The sequence below is a fragment of the Excalfactoria chinensis genome, chromosome Z (genome assembly GCF_039878825.1).
Source record: "Excalfactoria chinensis isolate bCotChi1 chromosome Z, bCotChi1.hap2, whole genome shotgun sequence".
Classification (NCBI taxonomy): domain Eukaryota; kingdom Metazoa; phylum Chordata; class Aves; order Galliformes; family Phasianidae; genus Excalfactoria; species Excalfactoria chinensis.
The window spans coordinates 8,852,235-8,870,497 of NC_092857.1; the positions used below are offsets into that span (position 1 = coordinate 8,852,235).

The 18,263-nt window shown below is 53.5% G+C and overlaps 2 protein-coding genes across 2 annotated transcripts; one reads left to right on the top strand and one right to left on the bottom strand.

Moving 5' to 3' along the window:
- The first annotated feature begins 6,336 nt into the window (after positions 1-6,336).
- MSMP (microseminoprotein, prostate associated) lies at positions 6,337-7,650 on the top strand. Its single transcript, XM_072360350.1, has 3 exons — positions 6,337-6,448; positions 6,996-7,104; positions 7,445-7,650. Exons 1-3 carry the CDS (start codon positions 6,337-6,339, stop codon positions 7,629-7,631), a joined length of 408 nt encoding a protein of 135 aa, XP_072216451.1. The 3' UTR covers positions 7,632-7,650.
- A 947-nt stretch (positions 7,651-8,597) lies between these two features.
- RGP1 (RGP1 homolog, RAB6A GEF complex partner 1) lies at positions 8,598-18,173 on the bottom strand. Its single transcript, XM_072359990.1, has 9 exons — positions 18,080-18,173; positions 17,712-17,841; positions 15,324-15,460; positions 14,838-14,921; positions 11,051-11,200; positions 10,827-10,973; positions 10,166-10,293; positions 9,750-9,927; positions 8,598-9,528 (listed from the first exon to the last, which is right to left on the bottom strand). Exons 2-9 carry the CDS (start codon positions 17,825-17,827, stop codon positions 9,305-9,307), a joined length of 1,164 nt encoding a protein of 387 aa, XP_072216091.1. The 5' UTR covers positions 17,828-17,841; positions 18,080-18,173; the 3' UTR covers positions 8,598-9,304.
- Between the last annotated feature and the right edge of the window lie 90 nt (positions 18,174-18,263).

The following is an 18,263-nucleotide window of genomic DNA, read 5'->3' on the forward strand; positions in this document are numbered from 1 at the left end:
AAGTTCTGGGGGTCACCAGCGTAGGGTGATTGAACGCTAATTTGATGTCCAGATTATCGGTGGTCTCCACCCTGGAATGGTTGGGAGGGGTGCACAAGTCCTGGGGGTCCTCAGCGTGGTGGGGGGGCACTGTGGAGGTGGCCCTGAGTGCCAACAATGGGAATCCCTTTGGATTTGGGGTGCGGGGTCCCACGGAAGCTCTCGTGGGTACACGGAGCAGGGACGGCCGGGCGCGGCGCTGGCAGGAGCGATGTGGGGGGGGGTCTGTCGGGGCCCCGCTGGGGGCAGCGTGCCCGCGCGCATTCCGCACATTCCGGGCCCCCCCACTCAGTGCCACGCGCCCGCCCCACGCGTGAATGCGGACAGAGGATGGGCGGGGGCGTGGTGGGGCTGCGTGGGTCCGGCTGCCCACGCGGGGCCCTCGGTGGGGACACGGAAGCAGTGGGGGTCCGGGTCTCCTCCGGGGTATGTAGGGGGGGCTCCTCCTGCCAGTCCCTCTGCAGGTGTCCCCCGATGAGTGACACGTCCCCCCCGCGGGGTTGGGTTACGGATATAAATACCCGAGGGCGGTGAAACCCGACCGGGAGCGTCGCGCTGGGGACTAAAACCTCTCCAAAAAGCAACAAAAAGGAACCCCGCTGCTGCTCCTCCTGATGTCGCCGTGCCGCCTGGGAGGGCCCGGAAGCGGCGGCCGTGCGCTGACATCGGACACCGCGGGGACAGGGACGGGGACGGGAAGGGCTGCGCGCCGCACGTGGTGCCATCACTCGTACACACACGCGTGGGCGGGGATCCCGCGAACAGTGGTGCGTGCCCAAAGGCTTCTCCAGACCCACGTTCCCCATCAACCCCGTCTTGCTCTGGGGTTTTTGCAGCCACATCTCACCTTCCCCTAACACTGACTTCTGTCTTTTTCAGTGTCCCTGCAGGAAGGATTCACCCACACCCCCAGCTGCGCCCACTGCCTGCAGCATCCATCCTGGGGCTGGGCACCAAGATGCTCCTGGGGCTGTGCCGACCAACCTGCTGCTGGTGGCGTCCTGTGGTCCATGGTTGCACATGTGGGTGGTGGTGGGACTGGTGGACTGTAGTGGACCATGCATTGTGCACACCGAGGGCACAGCACTGCCCCGCAGAGCTCACGCACTGTCTCATTCCCCAGGTTCCCAGAAGGCAAATGCAACTGCTAAATCCCTAGTGCTGCTGATTGTTTAATTGGTTAAAAATGCGTTTCCACCTCCTGGAGCGAGGCGAGCAAGCGAGCTGCAGAGCCCTGCCAAGTGCCTTCACCTCTGCACAGAGAGTAGGGCCAGGAAGCTGTCAGCCCCAGGAGGTGGCTGTAAAGTGCGTCAGGCAGTGGGTCAGGACGGATGGAGGAGCTGCACAGGCCATCACCACGCTGGGGACGTGTGGCACTGGGGCACTGGAGTCTGGAGCCGAGGCACAGCATGGATGGAAGAGGCACATCCATGAGTCCCCATTTCCTTCCACACAGATGCCCCAAGAGCTGCTCCATCCCTGCCATGAGGGGAACATCTCCAAAAGGTTGAGGCTGCTCTGGCCACTGCATGAGTGCCACACAGGGATGGGGATGCACCCGGTGACCTCTGTGCTATGGGCTTCATGTGCTGCAGTTGTCAGGGTAACCTGAAGGACTCCTTGTTTGTGTTTGGGTTTTGCATGCCAATAATGGGGGGGGAAAAATGAGCAGAATCAAAGACTGTGAAGAGAAAAGCATGGGTAATGTGGCAGCTGTGCTGTTCCTCAGGTCCAGATCAGATTCAGGCAGGGGTGTGCAGAAAGGGCAGGGATTTGATGTCCCCATGGAAGAGCCACTAGCATGTCTCCATGCCCAGAGTGAAGGAGGGTCCCCACCTCTGTCTATAGGGTCATGTCCAAGTTTCTTCTGTGGCTCTTCCTGAGGGGTGTCCCCAAGGAATACTCTTCCTTGGGGTGCTGCCATGAGTCCCAGCTATGTGCTGGGGCACTGTGGGTCTGCAGGGGGGTGATTGTGCTGGAGCTGGGCTGCATGGAACAGGGGGCTGTGATCCCAGTGCTGAAGAAAAGTCAGCAAAGGTCAGCAGGAGCCACTGAGAATACTGTGAATACACTGAGACGCCCCAGTGTGCACTGTGGGTGTTGCTGGCCCTGCAGCACACTGAAGTGTTGGTGTCACCAGACCCAGAGGTTCTACCAGTACCAGTGGTGCCACAAGCCCCAGGGTTTCCCCAACCTCATAGGTGCCACCAGTCTAAGGTGCCAGTTGCCTCACTGGTGACGTCAGTCCCATTGCTGTTACCTGTCATGATGGTGCCAGCAGCTCTGGCGGTGCTACCAGCCTTATTGGAGCTACCAGCCCCATCGGTGCCACCAACCCTGTTGGGGCCACCAGCCTCATTGATGCCACCTGTTGTGGCACCACCAGCCGCTGTGATGCTACTAGCCATATTGGTGCCACCAGCACTGTTGGTGCCATCAGTCACATTAGTGCCACCAGCCTCTTTGAAGCCATTGGCCCCATTGGTGCCACAGTTCCAGTGGTGTCACTGCAGTGCATGCATCCCCGTGCCTCTTTCTCTGCTGCAGGCACCCATCCTCACTTGGCCCCAGGCCTGGCAGGCTCGTGGCACTTTCTTGGATAGCGCAGCTCCCGCGCAGCCCAGGACTGATCTCCCAGGGTTATTTCTGAATCACAGGACAGGAAGCGTTTAGAGGTTTAAGCCGAGATGAATAATGTGCTCATTTCCTTGTGCCGACTACAAAGCACCTGCTCCGGGGGATTTATGGAGTGCCACTCTCTCGCACTCACGGCACCGCTGCCCACCCGGATGTTATTATTTTCCTGGGTTGGCTGGTGGGTGCCAAGGCCTGTTTTCCCAAACGCTGCACACCGTCCCATCACGCTTCTTAGGAAAAGTGGCTGAGGGCAGCAGTGGGGCACACCGAGGTACCCCTTGGTGCTGGAACGTGGCCCCAGGCAGGGTAGGGTGACAGCAGCTGTAGGGTGGGAGCACTGTGGGAGGAGATGGTGTCTCCAGGGTGTGATGCTGGATGGGGTGGCACAGACACAGTGGGGCTGCAGAGGGACAAGTATCTCCTCTCTGTGGGCAACTGTGGCAAAGGAGAACCAGGGATGCGTGCAGCCACCACTGGAATAAACAGGCTGGAGGGGGCATGGGAGAAAGGGATGGAGCATGCTGGAGAGGGATGGACCATGGTGCAGAGGAATGGAGCTTGCTGGAGAGAGATGAAGCAAGAGGACAAGGAATGGAGCATGATGGAGAGCATGGACCGTGTGGGAGAGGAATGGAGCACGTGAAAGAGAGATGGAGCATATTGAAGAGGAATGGGCTGTAAGAGTGAGCATGACGGAGGGGGGTGGACCACAGTGTTGAAAAAGGATGGACCATGATGGAGAAGAATGGACAATGAGAACAAGAATGGAATGTGAGGACAAGGATGGACCGCAAGGGAGGAAGATAGACCATCACAAAGAGGCATGAAGCATGAGGGTGAGCAAGAGAACATGAGACCATGAAAGAGAGGCAGTGGAGCACTGGGGGCACCAAGGAGCATCACAGTCTGCCTGGGAGCATGCTGGGGGGCTCAGTGTGCAGTGCAAGGTGTCCTGGAGAACAGGGCCCAGCCTGAACACCAGCCCTAGGCAGCCTGTGAATAATGTGACATCGAGGTATTGATCATGTCTCCTCCACTTTGTCCCCTTTCTGGATCAGCAGCTGCAGTTGCTTCAGTCCTGCAGGAACCAGACTGACACTGACCCAGCTGGGCCCAGCAATAAGTTGGGTCAGGCTTTTTTTTTTTTTTCTTTTTTTTTTCTTTTTTGCTGTTTGTAGAGAAAATAAAGCGCTTGTGGGGAGCAGGAGCCAAGCTCCCCAGTGCCTAAAACAGCAATCGCAGCACTTCCTTGGATTTATGGTGTTTGCTTTCACAATGCCAGCCGGGATCCTGTTTGCTTCCTGCTCTGCAGCTGCAGCCTGAGCTGAAGGCTCAGGAGATTCAGGTTTTATAACACTCCTGGATCCTGCCGATGGCAACTTGTCCATCATCTTTTATGACCCACGTACCTCCTGTGAGGCTGGGCTGGGCTGTTGCCACCCCATCCCATTGCCCACCTCCGGCTGCTCCTGGCAATGGGGTCCCCTTCCCAGCACCGAGCACTATGCGCAGGCATCGAGCTGCACCAGCATGGGCAGGATGTTGAGACACAGATGTCACCTCCTCCTGCAGTGTCCTGGGAGGCTCAAGGCTGATGGCAAACACCAGAACCGGCCACCCCGCGTCCCCTCAGGGACAGAGCAGGGTTGCACCACACCACTGCATCCCACTACCCAAACTGCAGCTTCTGAGCGCTCTATCCATCCCCATCCACTGCCCTCAGAGCCTGGATCCCCAGCTGTAGGAGCTGGGCCACCACACAGCTACCTGCTCCCCATATTTCTGGTGTCCCTCTGTGAGCCCATCAGGGCCTCCAGATGAAAACACAACTTTTGTTTAACGTTTTCTCTGCTCGGTGATGAAACGAAGACGGATTAGTTCATCCTGGTTGCTAGCATGCTAGACTCCTTTTTCCAAACACACAATAGAAATATTCATTTACCGCCCCGGCGAAGGAGACTTTTATCCTCCTTATATAGTAACAACTCTGCTCCAGAGGGCGATTTTCATTTGTCACTGATACACTCCCCCGTCCCTGCCCACAGCCCACAGGCTGCGGTTTATCCACGGGTACCCCAAACTCATCTGATTTATTACCACCTCTTCCAGCCCATCACATGTGCAGCCCTGTACCTCCCCATTTTTTTTCCCCCCTTGATTTGGGATTTCTCTCTAGAAACAGGCCCTTCCTTCCACCCATTTGGCCAATGCAGTGGTTTAATGGAGAGATGCAGGGTGGCAGCAGGGGGCCAGGGGACGCCGGGCCATGTGGGGACTTGTGTCTACAGAGGGATGTGCCTTGAAACCTGAGAGTGGTGAATCCAAAGCGGATAGAAGGAAGCAGGTTTTTTGTTTTTTGCTTTGTTTTTTCATTCCCTGATTAATTAGGCTGCCACAGGAAAACGCTCAGGCCAAAAGTTAGTGGGATTCAAGGAGGGATTGGACATCTATGCGGATAACAGAAATATCCAGCTATAACAGTGGATGCCAACACAAATTCTGGAAGGGATATTAAGCCTCACGCGTCAGGGTGTAAACCTATCCCAAACAAGGCAGCTTAACATTGGGCAGATGACCCATGCATGCTGCTGCTGCTGCAGCTGCCAGCAGGACAGGACCGTGGCCTTGCTCCCTGCTGCAGCAGCACCTTCTGCAGAGGGCAACGAACCCCTCTGGGCAGTCACCATTCCCAGTGCCCTGCTATTGCCCACATCTTCCATCCTCTCCCTTTGACTGCAGGTAACTGAGTCCTGCGATTTGCAGACAGTCGGTGCAGGCAAAGGGACTGTGGCAGACCTCAGGAACATACCCCCAGCCAAGCCCTTTGTTCCCTTCTCAGGTCACTTGTTGTCCAAATCCACCTGATTTCACCTCTCTTGTCACGACCCTGCTTTTGCAGTTGCCCAGCTTCTGGAAGGAATTGCTCACCTCTGTCACCCACAGCTGCTGCAGGTGGCACAGCCCCACACTCACACTGGTACCACCAAGCTGAGCCTAAGGGCCATCATGAACATACAGGGCCCTGTGTCACTGGGAACCACCTGCCCTGCCCAGGGAGACCAGCTCTCACCCTCAGCCTTTGCTAGAGGCTTATTGAAGGGGGAACTTATCCCGTGAGCTGGACCTGAGCACTTCGGCACTCACCAGGGGAGCACCAGCTGTCAATGTGGTGCCTGTCCCGCTACACACAGTGGGATGCTTGGACACCTTGCCATGATGTAGCATGACAGAGGGGGTGTCTGGAGCTGCCCCCTGGTTGGGAGCCAGGGCTGCCCAGCACTGTGCCGAGGGCAACCCCACCGGGGACCTTTGGATCTCCCCTTGCCACTGAGCTCTGCACCCACAGGGGCTTCCAACTGGAGACATTTCTGGAGGGCATGAATCAGCTTTTCACAGCTTGTTAAAAATCTTGATCCTACCTCTTGTTTTCATGCCTTTCAAATCAGGAAATGAGTTTTACAACTTTTCCAGTGGGGCACAGCTGGTGGCCAGGGTCGTAAAGCTGAACTTTATAAATATCTCTTGTTGGGATCAGGGGAAGAGCATTAAAAAGGCAGAGAGAGAGAGAGAGAGAGAGAGAAAGAGAGAGAGAAGGGAAAGAAGCAAAGGAAAGAGAGAAGAAAAGCAACTCGGCAGGACTGCTAAGAGCCCAGCTCAACGATGGCCCTGAGAGCGCAAAAGACGGCGTGCACCTGGGGCAGGCTCTGCCTCCTTCTCTCCCTCTTCCTTCAGCTGCCAGGCTCCCAGGCCAAATGCTACTTCCAGGCTAAAGGTAAGCAGGGAGGTGAGTTGGGAGGATGTAGATGCTGGGAGAATGCCTTGGCTTTCCCCACGGCAGCTGGGCTCAGCTCAGTAGCAAAGAGGAACGCAGGCTGTGCTGAGCCTGGGAGCGCAATTGTGGGCCAGTGATGACTGGAAGGAGCAGTCTATAAACCACAGAACAGCTCCCCAGGGTTCTGGCTGAGAAACAGCTTGCTGGGCCATGAAGAGCTCCTGGCAGGAGCCTGGCCGTGGCCAATATGCAGGACCAGTAGCACAGGGAGGAGGGCTGCCCTCCTGTCCTTCCAGGGGTGGAGAGATGCTGAAATCCAAAGTGACACTGGATGTGACCCGAGTCACCAGGATGGATGAGAGCATCTCCCTTTGTGTCTACTTGGGCTTCCCAAACCCGCCCAGGTGGCAGGAAGAGAGGCCACCAACCATTTCCCATGTCGCAGGGAGGAGGCAAAGCAGTGATATCCCTGTTTCCTTTCTTGGCAGAGGGATGCCAGTGGGGCTCCTGCACACTCTCAAGCTTATTGCCACTATTTTCTTTGCAGCTCCCTGCGAGTATGAGGGGAAGCAGTTCTCCCTTGGTGAGTCGTGGCTGAGCACCAACTGCCTGCTGTGCACCTGCCTGCACCCCATCGGCGTTGGATGCTGCGAAACGTAAGTGAGGGATGCTGGGGATGGGCAGCAGTAGGGCTGGCGGTGGCACCTGCTATGGAACAACCAGTAGAGTCTTGGGGATCATAGAATCATAGAAGGGCTTGGGTGCTTGGGTTGGAAGGGACCATAAATATAACTGTGTTCCAGCCATGGGCAGAGTTGCCAACCACTAAATCAGGCACTAAATCAGGGGATGCGGGAAGCAAGGAATAATAGTGAGGCAAGAGGTGCGACAGAGGGTTCTGTGAACATCAGACATTCAGGAGCTGGCCTGGGAAATATGTGTGCTGCTCCCTGGTACCAGCCAGAGGAGCTGACAGCACTGTGCCTTCTCCTGCAGCACCCAGCACCCCATTGACTTCCCCGACTGGTGCGAGGCCCACTATGACAAGCAGACCTGCCAGATCTCGGTGGTGCAGAAGGCCAACCCCAGCCTGCCGTGTGTGAAGAGCGTGGAGCACGAGTGGGGCTCAGCCGGCACCCCTGAGCCACTGAACAAGGTGCTGGATGCAGGGCTTAGCAGATAGAGTGCACGGCCTTGCTGTCAGCCCCCACTCCCCCAGAGCACACCTCCTGCATGCTCCAGACCTGCCCCATCCTGTAGACATCACTGCAGCCACCTTCCAGGGAAACCACTATCTATGCACTATTGTACTGAGCTAACATTTACACCCTAGCGCTGCCACAGTACACCTTTGCTTTTGCCTTCAGCTTCCCGAACTCAGCTGGGGCCCCTTCCCCAACACGGCATCGCTCTCAAGATGAGCGGTGGGCCAGGGCACACAAGTCCCCAGTGGGACCGAAGGGCCCTGAGCTGTTATTGTTTGGGGGAATGCAGATCCCAAGGGATGTCTATCAAGGTACACAGGGAATTTCCAGCTCATGGAGAGGGCCACAGGACCAAATTACACCACAACCAGCTGCAAGCTAAGCAGCTCCCACCAAGACCCCAGTTCCTTTGTCTGCAGCCACTGGCATCTTAGTGGGAAGCATAGCGGTCCTGAAGCATGACTTGTGCTCTGGCTAGTCCCTTCTCTGCCCCTGAGTGCAAGAAGTGTAACCTGCTTCTTGAACCACTAACATCCACGCTCCCACAGCTCCTGTGATCAGAGCTCTGTGTGCCAGCCTTGGGCAACACTACAACTGAGCCAGCCCTGGGTAGGCAGAACACTGGGCATGTGGGGAAAACCGCTGTCCCCAGGAGGAGCCTGGCCCCTGTGCAAGCTGTCCCAATTCCAGCTGCAAGAAGCTGGGTGCCCTGCTGGTGTTCAGAATGCTGAAGCAACCTATCTGTGCGAGCGTAGAGCTGGCTGCCCTGACAGCCTGCCCCGGCTGGTGCCATGCCTGTGCTGTACGGAGCCTCGTGTAGATGTTTCTGTTCTTGCAATAAAGGTATTAAACAAAGTGGTCTCCTGTCAGTGTCTACTGAATGCTTACGCTGCCTGTCCCCCAGAAAGGGTGCAGGAATAATGGTCTTTTTAAGACTGTATTTTGCATTTTCTAGTGTTTATTAGATTTCTATGCAAAAAGAAAAACTATGAAAGATCTGGTAGAAATGCAGAGCTGGCTGTTGAGCAGAGAGACCTCTGTTCCAGCTCCTGAATGCCCAGTGTGCATTCACTTCAGCTCCTCAAGGATCCCAAGACCAGCAGGATGCCTTTGAACACAAGAGCAGAAGGAAAGAATAGCCCAGGTGCTCACTATTTCGCAGCTTTGGATCACCACTATGCTGCTGCCACCTTACTCCATCTGGAGATGCCACAGCATTCGGCCACATCCAGCCCAGCATAAGCTGGCAGAACAAGACTGGCCTGCCACGATCTTAATGCAAAGCCAGCATGATGCTTCTCTGAAAAGCTCCAGGATCCCTGAGGTGTGCCCTTCTCTCTTGGAAGCTTTGTCATGGGGTAAAGGCACATACAAGGCCCTTCCCCGGGAAGCAGATCTTGTTGCAGCTGAGGGCTGCGACTCAGGCTCACATAGGCACAAAAGGTCAGGCCCCCAACTGAAAGCCATGGCACAGAGCATGGCAGCATGCACAATGCTCCTCTGCCCACAGGCAGGACAAACCTGTCCAGTGCCCACCCATAAGCTGCAAACGAACCTGAGGAGTCCCGGGGTGTGCACTCTGCTGCACATTGGTTGCGGTCCTGCCAGCCAATCCCTTCAGCACTGTGGGTTCTCACTGGCTCTCTCCACTTCAGATGGTGATGGAGTTGGCACTAGAGAACTGAGATACGTAGGAGGCCAGGATGGGGTTTGTGGGAAGAACTTTGATGGGTAAGTCCCAGCTGAAAGTGTCCACTTCAATCTGCTCCACCCCAGTCCAGGTGACGGCCTCTGACTGGCTCCCACGAACCATGCAGGTCCTTGCTGACTCCCCAGAAGTCACGAACTCGAAGTGCAGCCTCCACTTCAGGGTCACTGTGGGCAAGAGGCAGATTAGCAGCCAACACCACAAGGGACAACAACTGTCTCAGTGTCGGCTGTCTTGGCAAGGGGACAAGCAAACATTCCCACTCATGCATGGCCAGCTCCCTCCTACACGATACAGCCCTGCAGAGAGTTTGCCAGCAGATAATGAGCCACAAAGGCAGGGCTGGGGACACCTTGCCCCTTCCATGGGGACAATCAGGGTCACTAACCGATGTTGGTGGTGAATCCCGGAGTTGAGCTCAGTGGGATTGGCAGGTTGAAACTGCTCTGGGCTGTGTGCAGGCAGGCCTCCTGATGGCGGGCATGTGTGCTGAAGGAGACAGGCTGTCCCCGTCGCCTCTGGAACTCCTCCTGGATGCTTTCTTCTGTCTGCAGACTCACTGAAAACTGAAAAGCAATCAGAAGAAAGCTCATGCTTACTTGCTTGCTTGGTCCTGGGGTCTGTTTCCCAACAGCACTCAGAACCAGAGCCTGTCCCACCCAGCACCCCGAAGGAACCTCAGCTGTGTCCCACTGAGGTCACACCAGAAATCCCACAGCGGCTCACTGCCACTCCAACCCTTTCTCCCACTCTCCCAACCAAACCACCTGCCTTTCCACACAGTGTAATGAAGTCAGCACTAACCTGTAGGCATGGAATGTCTCCTTCTGAGAAGTTAAAGGTCCCAATGACATCCTCTCCAATCTTATACACAGTCTTGAAGATACAGAACGTCCCCACCTTCCCACGTGTGTTGCTGATATTGTACAAGTCTAAGTAGAAAACAGAGAGAGGAACAGGGCTGGGGCATGACAAGGCTCTGCTTAACACTGTAGACTGTATTACTCAAAGAGCTTAACACACACAGCTTGCCTGCTTGGGAACCATAAGATCACAGTATGGCCTGAGTTGGAAAGGACCTTAAAGACCAAACAGTTTCACACCTCCTGCCATGGGAAGGATTGCCATCCACTAGATCATGCTTACCAAGGCTTCATCCAACCTGGCCTTCAGCACCTCCTTGATGAAGGACAGGCATTCCTTCTAGGAAAGGTTTGCAGCAAGTAACAGAAAACCACATGCTGGCTGCAATATGCTGGGGAGAGGGTCTCTTACTGAGATTGGCAGGGAAGAGTTTGTGGGAAATTCTGATTCAAAGCAGGACCTCATAGAGCTGCACTACAGTCCCAGACTGTGCCAGCAAGAGACTTTCACAGCAAGCACTGAGCTGGGAAGAGGGCAGGCCTGCAGGCATTCCTGCTTCACATGTAGGTCAGGACAGCACTTTTGAGCAGAAGTGACCTACGCAGGCTGCGTCGGGAGGTGGCTGCCATGAGCAGCTCTGTCGCCAGGTCTGCCAGGCGAGAGTCTTTCTTCAAGCCCTCCTCCTCTTCCAGGAAGGGGTTAGAGGGTGCAACAGCTTCATCCTGTGGGCACTGGTAATCCTTGAGGCCTGTGAAGAAGGCAAGAGTCAGCGGGGCGTGCTGCAGACCAGCCTGCACCTGAGGAGAGGGCAGAGCACAGCCTTACCATGCAACACAAGGACACGGAAGGGCACACGCAGGAGTTTGATGGGGGAGTTGACCCGCTGGCAGCCAATGGTCAGCTTGTATACATACTTCACTGACTGTCCCCGGAAAGAGGGAGGACCATCTATGGGCAGCGTCTCGCAGTAGGAATCTGCAACAAGCACAGAAAGGACTGCTTTGCAAGGAAGCTCCTGGAAATGCTGCGTGCTGACTCCCTGTACTGATAGTCAGGAACAGAGGCAGGGGTAGGGGCAGAGCATGATGTTTCCCCCTATCTCCTCTCCCCAAGTGGGTCAAGCACATCCTTGGCTTCCTGCAGCAGTGCACTGCTTCTCACCTCACATCACGCGCCATCATCCAGACATCGCTTCCAGCACATACAACCACACACACAAATTTTGCCTCAAAAGAATGTGAAAGATGTAGAATCCAGGAACACAAGCATATGAGAGCTGAACTTACTCATCACGAGTTCAACCTGAATTTGCCTTTGTACACCACATAAATATGACGCTTTGAAGAAGCAGTCACATGTTATGCTTTCCTTAGGGCTCTGCCTCATCTATGCACAGATAATACTGAAGGCACAGAGATGTGATCGATACTTCATTCCTCTTTTGATATTCACTTTACACAAGCCCCAAACTCATGGGGGAAAAAAAAAGTAAATTAGCTTCTTCCTGTGTTTTTTCTCTGAAGCTTACCAGCACTTGGGGCTAAATGGCCAAGAAACAATTAAGAGATCTTCACAACAAGCTGTGGAGTAATCCCCCTCTGCAGACTGATGACTTGGACCACAAAACCTCTGAGATCTCTCAGATGCCAGGGCCTGGCTTTGCACCATATTCAGACCTCTCAAAGCCCCATCCATGTTCACCACATAAATCCCAGTGCTTCTTAATGTGGCATGAACACTTCTGCAGCTTTCCCAAACTGCTCAGTGTTTAAGAGAGACACAAACAGAGGACTGTGGACCATCTCCATCTCTGGCTTGCCCACCGTGATGCAGATATACCCTGCCAGAGGAAGGGCAGCATCCTGCAGTTAAACCACAGATCCTTCCCCAAGTCTGGCACATCCTAAACTTTGAGGCTTAGATTAAAAGCTAGAATTACATTTAAAATATAACTTCTGGATTTAAAAAAGAGGACTGGACAGACAAAAAAGCTCACGCTGGTGACCAGAAGCCACAGACTCTTACACACAAAAACAAAAGGCAGTCCCACTGGACTGAGGTGCAAATTAAGCTGAGAACAGTCTTGACAGAGAGGAAAATCAGGTATTTCCAAGGAAGGTTCAAAAGCATTGCAGCAGACTGCTGCGAACTCCTGCAGCAGGTTAAACAAAAATGCTCACAAGGGTCTCTGTGCCTAGCAAGGACAACCTGAGCAGAGACCACCACGTCTGGGGCAGAAAACGGACAATGTGCAGCATCTGCTGCCTGGTGTCGGAATGCTGAGACTCAGGAAGCACCAGCTTCCTGACAGGCCCCGGGAGGAAGTGCATTCCTGGCACTGCAGATGCTTCCCTGACCCTCCTCCTGTACCCTCTGGCTGGGCTCCTGGCTTGCATTGAGGCAGCCTCCATTTCCTCCTCTCCCTATGATCTACCAAATATTTAGAGGCACGGCAGCACCAGAGGGGAGGCAGAAATAGCCACAGAAATGACTTGAGGGCTTAAGAAAATGTTTAACATCGACAAATTTAAGGAGCTCAGTCTGGGCAGTGCGTCAAACTGATGGGAGGTGAGTCAACTTTAACGTATAGGCACCACAACATGAGGAAGTTATTGGGGAAGAAGCTCATAGGCAACTGAAACTGAACTGAGGCCTTTTATCAAACAACAGCCTCACACAACCTCAACTATAAGTGCCAGCTCTGGCTATGGTTTATTAATACAGTACTTTGCTGAAGCAGAACTAAAATTGCTTGGTTTCTTTCTGCCTTTCCAAACTGTGTAGCAAAACTCAAAACTTCTGAAAAACAGGAAATGAAGAATTAAGATACACACCCACACAGCCTTAACTCTGCCTCCATGGAGCTGGCAGGAGCCCCCAGGAACAATCTGCAAGAGTGCCAGCTGTAATCTTGTGTGAGGGGAGCAGCACTGCAGACCAGTGAGATTGGTGTGAGCAGCTTGGTAGAATTGGAGCTGTGAAACAGGGTTTGGGTGCTGCAGGGTCCAGACTGACACACAGCAGCATCACACATGGCACATGCAAGAAACGTGTGTACCACATGCAGCCCTGAGACAAGGAGTCTCAAGGTGCTGAAGAGTCTGCGTTCTTCCTGTGGAGCTGTGTCTGTGGCCAAACATAAGATTGCTTGTGCTTATGCTACTGTCACTCAACAGTGGTGAATGCAAACATACACCTCCACTCAGAGGGACCGCTGGCATAGCCGTAGGCTCAAAAGCTTCTGCCTGCCATGCCAGTACTCAAGTAAATCCCCTCAATCCATCCCAGCCACCTAGAGGTTGGACCGTCATCACTGTTCTGCTCTCCTAGAGCCTGCTTAGCCTGCCCAAGCTGCTGCGGGAAAAAGAGCTCTCCATGCATGGGAGAAAGGATGCTCCAACTCCACATAGGCCAGCAGCAAGGAGTAGAGGAGAACCCAGGCGAGCCTCAGGCCACCTGAGATGTTTGCCTCCTCCTCCTCCCTGGCTTTCAGTAAACACATTCACCTTTGGATGCAATGCTGCAGAGCCAGCTGCTTTCACCTGTGTGCTGTTGTACATCAGTAAGAGTGTAACAAAATGTTTCTGAATAACAGACTTTACAGTCAAGCTCCAGAGCGCGCTGTCTCAACCCATTAATCACCTATCCAAGCTAGGTTCTACAAAGAAAGGCGAGAACTGCCAACTTCAAAACTAGCATGGCAGAGCCCTCAGCTTCTTGCTTTAACTTGCAGCTCTGCTGAAAGCTCCATCACAGTCCCTCCACCAGGCTTCCTCACTCTGTGACATGAGGGGTATCCATCACCCATTCCAACCACATTTCTGCTGGGACAACCTGAGGGACACACACACGCAGCCCCTACAGTGCCTGATGCTATTGCTGCTGCACCACAGGCTGCTGGAACACAGAGATCTGAAGTGACAAGCTGGGTCACTATCCACCAACCAAAGGACAATAGCATAGCTGACTGTTCAGGTAGAGGGCTCTCAGACAAGACATTGCCTGGGACTAGGAAAAGCAGATGCTGCTCATTTATTTTGAACAGCAAAAGGGAAAGCAGTGATAAAGGAGAGCTTAAAGGAGACCTGCTGGAAGAAGACTGTGGGCTTTGGTGACACAGAGAGTTCTGAGCCAGAGAAGATGAGAAGTGCTTGCTTTTAGGGTAGAAAGGTCAGAAAAACTAGAACAAGTAGAATTGTCTCCAGGACAGGCGCAACCTGAAGAGGAAGCACACAGCTTTGGCAGATGCCAGCCTAAATTACCAGACTGCTTCATTCTGGCTGAAGAAACAAAGGCAGGGAAACACAGGTGTTCCTACAGCTGCAGACAGGTATTTCAAAACTTTTCATGCCTTGAAGATATACAATGGACCTGTGGTGGAGGCACAGGCCAAAGGCAAAATTGAGGGACAATGCAATACATATAGAGAACAAACTCTGGACGATGCAGCAAGGAGCAATTCTCTAGCCTCTGGACAATGCAGCAAGGATCCTCCCATCACTTGCCTTCTGTGAGTACCAGGATCTACTACTTGCAGCACTCAGGTCTGCAAAGCCACCTCGAGCATGGGGCTCCCTGGAGGTGAATGTTTTGAAGGGAAGACAGAACTCACAGGATTTAGACTCCCCAGGATCCAGTCGCAGGTCACAGAATAGAATCTTTGGTGGTGTGGACAGGATACACTGACCCCGCTCTCCTGGAAGAGACAAAGAACATGTAAGAGCTGCCCCTGGCCAGCCTTGGGCTGCCAAGGGGGTACTTAATGTGGCAGGTTCAGTCATGCCTTACTTCCATAGGGAGGAATGGGGAAGAAAAAGGGCCGATGAGGAAATATCTCACATCCTGGTCAGACCATGCAACATTCCTGGGATAGCTGGACTGACAACCTTGACATCTTACTCCAAGCTAGCACCACTATGATCTCAGCATTAATGAGGTCCTGCAGCAGCCATGCACCAGGGTATTTCCCAAGAAAAGCGACAGGGACTTCCCGATTGCAATCCTCCTCCCTGCCCATGCAGTCCTCTGACACATGCCAGAGTCTGTGTGATGCCTGCTCACTCTGCTGTCACTTCCACCACCTGTGAGGAACACTCACCTCTGTTGGGGACAAAGACCGTCTCGTTCTCTGCCTGTACGTCAGGCTTGCTGCCATCAGATGGAGGAAGCACTACCCGGTTCTCACTGGCATGAAACTGGCAATGGATCTGGGCACTGGCCCACGCCAGCATCTCACTGAGAACAAAGAAAAGCAACACTCATTTCCACACTTTAATCTGGACTGTAGTGTGCACGAATCAGGAAAATAGCAGCTCTTCTCGTCTTTCTCTATGGGCGACTGCTTTTCTGGAAGGAAGAAGGCCTTGCTTTACTGTCATAAACCATCCCTAAAGCCCCCCTCCAAACACGGTTCCAGGGCATACTTGAGTTGGGGTGCTGACCTGAAGCCCCTTCCACCACAGCTGGATAACAGCTGTTGACAGCAGTATCACCCAAGGCCTGGTTCTGTAACTCTTATTCAGAAACAATTTTTGTTCAGTTGTCATGAATAGCCCACTCCTAATGGAGGACATTTAGCCACCAAAAAGCCAAATCCCAAGCCAGAACTGACATGCAGCAGCACTCTGAGGTGTGTGTGGTGAAAAAACAATCACAGAAGTGTACGGATTCAAATTAAACCAGAAAGAAGTAATATCTGCCCACTAGATTCAGCTGCCCTTGCACACACTCCCTCCCAGCAGCCCTCTTTCCCTCAGAACCCTTTTGCAAGTCACACTATTGGCACACTGACACCTTCCAGTTCCCAAAGCCCTTATCTGTTTTTACTTCAGTAGTGGTCTTGTGAATGTAGGCAGTGTCTGGTTCCTCCCCTGTTATCCAGCATCGCAATCTGATTAGTAAGCACTGATACAGAAATTCAGGTGGTATGGGGAACCTCTGTAGCACATGGAGGTGTCTCAGTGAGACTAATCAGACCAGATAAACGTACAAGTGAACCAGAGAAGGTCTGCTGCATTCATTCAGCTAATTATGCGCTATTTGATCCTATGTACTTCACCTGGATGTGCACTGGATACTCTGCCCAGTTACCTCTAACCCTACAAGCTGCAATTCTTCAGAAGCACCAGCATGGCTTTTTTTAAGGACTGCGCTAGGGTTTTCCTTCATATGATATCTGCTACGTGGAGGCAGAGAAATATTCTTGCACAAGAGACAATGATTAATAATTTTATGCCAGATTAGCATGATTACAGTACCTTTAAACATGTTATTTTTAATATTTTTCGTTTATTTTTAGCATTGCCCAAAAACGTGCCATTGTGTTTTCAGTCTTTAACCAGACATGCAAACAAAATTTGCATGTTCACTCCTACCAGCAGACCTTGTTTGTTCAGCTGTCAGGACACAAACAGACCCCACACTGGAGCTGAGCTCACCTCTCCTTTCCCTCACTTCTCCCTATGGCTCTTCTGCAATGGCTGCAATCCATGCAGTTTTGACCAGAACAGCTTACTTTAATGAACACCTCACACTTCACAACTAGATTTGCTCTCTGACATTTACTTACTGTCCCTAATCTCTGTTCCTCTGCTTGAAATACGGGTTAATACATTCAACAGGCAAGAGGAACATAGAAGAATCAATGGAAAGTTAAGGAAGTCAATTTAAAAAATGTCCTATGGTGTTAATACAATACACTACTTTGCTGCTGTGAGCACTGGAAGTGGTTCCATCAAAAGTAATCTCTGAAAGTCATACTGGTGATGATGCAAAAGTTCTCGACTTGATGGGGCAGGAAACACTTCCCAGGAAGGACCCAGGATAGGAAAGCCATCTCCACCCCTGAGAAGTGAGACAAGGCCACACACACAGTTGACACAGAGCCTTTGGGTGAGTCACTCCCTGTTATCCAACGTAGGAAGCAGCTATCCTGTCATCTTTCCTCAAAGGCTACTTTGGCATAGCCATGACAAGAAGTGAGGCAGTGCCCAGCATCAGGGTCACAGAAAATGCTGAAGACTGCCTGTCCTTCCCTCTGGCTAGCACTTGCCCCTCTGCCTGCTCGTTCTGGAGATGGGGATCACACAGGTACATCACTGCACTGCCAGGCAGAACTCCTACCATAAATGCTGGAAATAATGACGCTGCCTGGACATTACCTTGCAAGACTCACTCTGGTGTAACAAGATATCCTACTCCAATAACCAGTTGAGCTTCATTTTCTGCCAGCAACACTGCTGCTGAGGGCTCACTCGAGGGGCACTTAGTGCACCTCTCCCAGCATCTCTACCTGCATACTTCTTCCCAAACTCTTTCTTGGGGGCAGAAAACCAGAATGATGAGCTGTTTCTGCCCTAAAACAGGGATGGCACAAAGCTCCATCAGAGAACACCTCGGGCAGGGAAGTCACCAGGGGCTGAGCTGGCACCGCTGCCCCATAGGCGCTGCTGCAGCACACCTGGAGGCAGCCCCAGCACTTCCATACCTGCTGGCGGACGTGGAGGAGGCCGACAAGGGGTTGGTGAAGGTGATAACACACTCCAGCATCTCCCCAGCCAGGAACACGGGCCCGCGGCCCAGCTTGGCCACCACCTCGATCATGGCTGGGACAGGATCTGCCAGAGAGAGCGGCGGACGTGAGCAGAGCTGGAAGCACGTAACCACGCAGGGGGTGTCAGAGCCAGGCCCACACATACACACACGCACAGAGGAGGCCCAGGGACGGCCTCGCTCCTCCCCTAGGCCTGAGGGGCAGCCCCAGCCGTAGCACCCACCCGCAAACCCCCGCGAGGGGCCAGGAGCATCCCCAGGTCCGCACACGACCACGCACCGCCGCCTCCACTCCCCACTCACCGCCCCGAATCCCCTCTCCCCTCCGCGCCGCCGCAGGGCCGCCTTCTCCTCAGAGGCTGCTCGGCCGCACTCGGCCGCCGCTCGGCAGCTTTCGGGAACTCTCGGGACGACTCGGGCAGGCTCGGGTGCACTCGGCGCCGCACTAGCGCCGCTCGAACCCACTCGGCAACTTTCGGCACCGCTC